The sequence below is a fragment of the Amborella trichopoda genome, chromosome 11 (assembly GCF_054954075.1).
Source record: "Amborella trichopoda isolate Santa Cruz 75 chromosome 11, AtrichopodaSantaCruz75HAP2 v2.0, whole genome shotgun sequence".
Taxonomy (NCBI): domain Eukaryota; kingdom Viridiplantae; phylum Streptophyta; class Magnoliopsida; order Amborellales; family Amborellaceae; genus Amborella; species Amborella trichopoda.
Window position 1 is genome coordinate 34,360,996 of NC_142346.1, and position 4,443 is coordinate 34,365,438.

General features: G+C 39.4%; 1 protein-coding gene across 1 annotated transcript; it reads right to left on the bottom strand.

Annotated features, from left to right (window-relative positions):
• Nucleotides 1-1,154: 1,154 nt before the first annotated feature.
• STOP1 (C2H2 and C2HC zinc fingers superfamily protein) lies at nucleotides 1,155-3,944 on the bottom strand. The gene is made up of 2 exons (XM_006846910.4): nucleotides 3,466-3,944; nucleotides 1,155-3,187 (listed from the first exon to the last, which is right to left on the bottom strand). The coding sequence occupies exon 2, from the start codon at nucleotides 3,154-3,156 to the stop codon at nucleotides 1,423-1,425; it is 1,734 nt and encodes a 577-aa protein (XP_006846973.2). The 5' UTR covers nucleotides 3,157-3,187; nucleotides 3,466-3,944; the 3' UTR covers nucleotides 1,155-1,422.
• Between the last annotated feature and the right edge of the window lie 499 nt (nucleotides 3,945-4,443).

The following is a 4,443-nucleotide window of genomic DNA, read 5'->3' on the forward strand; positions in this document are numbered from 1 at the left end:
GTATAGGTTGGGGAGGTGGCATGATTCATTTGGAGAATGGAGATCAGCCCACTTGGGAGATTGCCTATTGTGCAGTGCTTTTTCTTTCACATGCTGATTGGTATGTATAGTAGGAAGGAATGGAACCTGAGATGTCCCTTTGCGGCTTTGCCACCCTTTCCACCCAGGCCTCAGGCTCATTGCTCTATTGTGCACATAGTTGACGATAGTGTTTAGTTGTTTAGCTGCAGGAACTGGCTTTGGAAGTTATGGAAGACTTTGTGCAGGAGTTTCCCAAAGAGGAAAATGATTCATTAGATATTATGGATGAATAAATATGAAAGACACCTCCAAAATATCATGGATAGGACTACACGGTGAGATGGGGCAATCCCTAGTGGAGGTTCTTAGCGGTGCACCACAGGGACCACACACTACGTAAAAGTACAGTATTGGGTACTTGTACCCAATATCCACTTCGTCAAGATATTCCCAGATGGTGGAGATTAGTAACTGTTCCTGCTTAAAACACACATGGCCTTAAAATCGGAAAACAAGATGTTGGGTACCAGTACTGAACACCCCACACTCCTCCAAAGTATAGTATATTCTCCGGTGCACCCTAGGAGAGTGTGGATAATGTTCAGAGAGCCCCAAAATGGCATGAACTCCAGAACTAGATGAGAGAGATAGAGGCAAAGATCATTGAGATTAGGAGAGCTTTTAAAGCTCTCTCTTGAAGGCGAGAAGAAGGCTATTGAATCATTTGGACAATGGGAAAGCTATGAACATTATAAGGACCTGTAGGCATTATAGAGAGGAGTAAAGAAACAGTAAAATGAATTAGAAAGATGAGAACTTAGGCATCCTTTAGTAATATATCAGGCTGTAAGCATTGCATTGCTATCTTTAATTAAGCCATATACATCAACTGCAGCCTCATTTAAATGAAGCTGACAATATCAGTAATAAGAGAAACACACATCTACTTCTGACTACTGCTTAGAGTCTTGAAAACTTTGTAAAGAGTTCATATGAAGCACGAAGCCATATTTTCAGAGGTGAACCCTGGAGGAAAATGACATGCATCCCACACAGGTAGAAATGGTAGAACTCTACATGTTTCTAACATACAGCAAGAGAAGGTAGTACTTCAAAGAAAGCATTGACACCACTTGAGAGAAAGGAACGATCGATACATATAGAGCATTATTCATGGAATCAATAAGCAAACATTCTCCAATGAGTACAAAAAAAGAAATTCAACCCACAACCCTAACTTATGAACAACAAAGCATTCATTTATTGAGTACAAAGAATCCCAACATAGTACTACTGCACATAAATGCCATCAAAGAAGAAGACCAATACAAACTCTACTACAGTGAACTGGTACCACTGCTTGGTGCCGCACGCCCCATAAAAATACCTTGATTCTCATCATTAAAATCCATCAGAACTAGAGTTTCCTCTACCTTGCAGCATCAAATTATTACCTGTGGAAAATGGAGGGAATGAAAATAGACTATCTGAAATCTCTAACACAGAGGGATTCATTGGATTAGCATCATGCCAATTGTCTTCTCCCCCAAAGCTTATATCATCCCTTGCTGAACGACCCATAATGGCATCACTAATTTCATTTCCACCTCCATCCTTGAAATTCGATGAAGAAGAATAAATGTCACAAAAGCCCCTTTGCCCAGACACTAGAGCATGCTCACCCTCATTCAAGGCCTGGGATCCTTTCATTTCATTAAGGGGGAGAGCAGGCATGTGACCTTGGAATAGAGCGACATGTCCAAAAAGCTTATCCTTTCTCGAAAAGGTAGTGCCACATGAACATTGCCACTTATCACGCCCACAATGCTTCTCATGAGTTTTGAGATCAGCAAGCACAGAGAACTTCTTGTTATGGCATCTACTGCAAGTATAGCTCTTATCACAGTGGCTCCTCTTGTAGTGGTTCTTCATGCAAAGGAATGTTTTAAGGGGCTGAAACTTCTTGTGGCTCTTATTTCTCTTACAACCCACAAAGGGGCAGGAATACTTCTTCACTATCATAGGCTCAGTAGATTGTTCCTTGTTGGGTTTTGTGAGGGCAGCAGGAGTCTTGTACTCGTCTCCATGGCCTCTCATGTGCATCCTGAGGTTTGCATCTCTCTTAAATCCCTTGCCACATATTAAACAGAAGTGGGTATTTGGGGCTAAGATCTCCTCTTTCTCAAGCTCTACTAGCTCATAAGAATCAGGAGGCAGGTTGTCTCCATCCCCATCGTCGTCATCTTCTTTTATGTCATCATAATAGTTACGGTCATCAACAGATTGGTCATTGTAATGGCTTCCCTCTCCTCGAACGTAACCCATGGGATCAACTTCTTTAACATCCACGATTTCTTCGATTCTCTCTTGTACATTAGAGAGCAGTGATTCTGATTGGTTACTATACTTTTTCTCTCTATTAAAGTTGACACCTGATTCCACTTCTTTTATGGGTTTTCCATTATTGGGAGCAGTAACAGAAGCAATTTGAGATCCAAAAGGATTACATGAAAACTCAGGTTGATTAACATTACTCCAATCGATCTTATCATCACTTCTACTCCCACTTCCTCCTTTCTTCAAATTGCTCGTTCCCATAGAAGTGGATGCAGAAGTGTTTGAAACATAAGGATTCATGGCAGCAGGTGCTACACTTGGCTGGCTCTTTTGTGTTAATGGAAGAAGATTCCCAGCAGTGGACATTAACTGAATTATGATCGAAGTTAGTTCAGCAGTTACCACTTGCTTTTGAACAGACATCTCATCGGACCAATCCAAATCATTTCTCCCCCGAATAATTGATTGAACGACGCCCTGAAGCTGGTGGATCTTTTGTTCAAGGAAGGCTAGACTGTTCAAAAGGCCTTGTGGGTCACTGAGAGCGGATGGGTGTGATTGGAATTGATCAAAAGGAGACCCATCATATCCTAGGGTTTCAGAATTGAACTGGTTTTCACCACCCCTTCGTGGGTTTTGCTCAGGAGATGATAAGAACCGACCAGGGGAGAAGCCCATTGGTGTGAAATCATTAAAACTGTAATCATGGAACTGCTGCTCCATGGATGGAGTTTCTACAAATTCAGTTCCCATAGAGGATAGACAAGAATCATAAGATGATTTCTTTTTAGCACCCATTCAACCCCACCTCAAATCCAAAGTTGCAAAGCTAGAAATGAGAAAAGAGCAAAAGAGAATACAAGCTCAAAACCCCAGATTCAATACCCACAATCAGGATTCAAGCAAACAATAGGTTCAATAAGCAGATGGGCAAAGAAAAACTCTCACTGATTTTGTGCCATTCTCTCTAGAGAGAGATGGTTTCTTTTGAAAGAAAAAATAACTTCTGTAAGAGAGATTAGGCACAGGTTTTATCTCTTGAAAAGACACAAAACCAATCTTTCTTATCAGAAGAACTTCAATAAGTAAGAGAGAAATCAGACTTACAGAGACAGGAGAAGATGGGATACATTTCTTTGTTTTGTTGATCCTCTGGCCTTGATTGATGAAGAGAGAGAAGAAAAGGGGCACACCCACCATGAGTGAGAAATTGAATAATAAGATAATGGGGCATCTCTGGCTCAACATTTTGAGGCCTTTGTTTATTTACTCCCATAAACTGGTTTCCATGAACGAGGACAAACCCATTCAAAGTCGACTACTCAGAGCGTTCTTTTATAATATTAAAGTTTTAAATCACTGTGCCTTTGCTTGCATGCACGATCACCCATTGACTGGATGCATCCATTTTATGCGAATATTTGGCCGAAATTTCAGCTCAAACTGAAAATTTGGGGGTGTCGAACACCATCGATAATTACAATTCAAGCATTAGAACATATTAGTTGCCAAAAAAATTACCATTTTGAGCTCCCAAAATTGTAATAAGTTGTCCGGTCTCTAAAAATAAGTGTTGATAGATCCGTAAGTTATGTTATTTTTTTAGTTTTAAATTTTATTATTGGTGTTGAAAGTGATTTAGATCCATCATGGAGAAATTTTAGAACCATCATAGAGATTTGTGTTGCCGAAAGTGTTTTGTAGATGAGGATTTGAGGTGAAGCTTTATTTTGTTTTTAAAAGTTAGGCTTCATAGAAATTTCATCCGTCAAACAAAGAGCAAATTGAAAACTTTTTGTACTTCCCCACCCTGAATGTCTTACGTACTTCTTTTATCCAACGGTCTAATTTAAATGGAGATGTTTTTTTGTTACATTAATGGGGATTATTCGTTTTGAAAGAGTCTTTTTGTTTTTGGAAAATGACTTTATAGGGATGTAGTAATACAAAAATAAGGAAAGTTTTAAAGTAAAGCCTCACCGCATAATTCATCGAAAATTGTAATTCAAGCATTGAAAAACCTTTACATCAATCATTTTGGTTTGAAAATTGTGGTTGTGAAAAAAAATTTAGATTTCAAGCTCT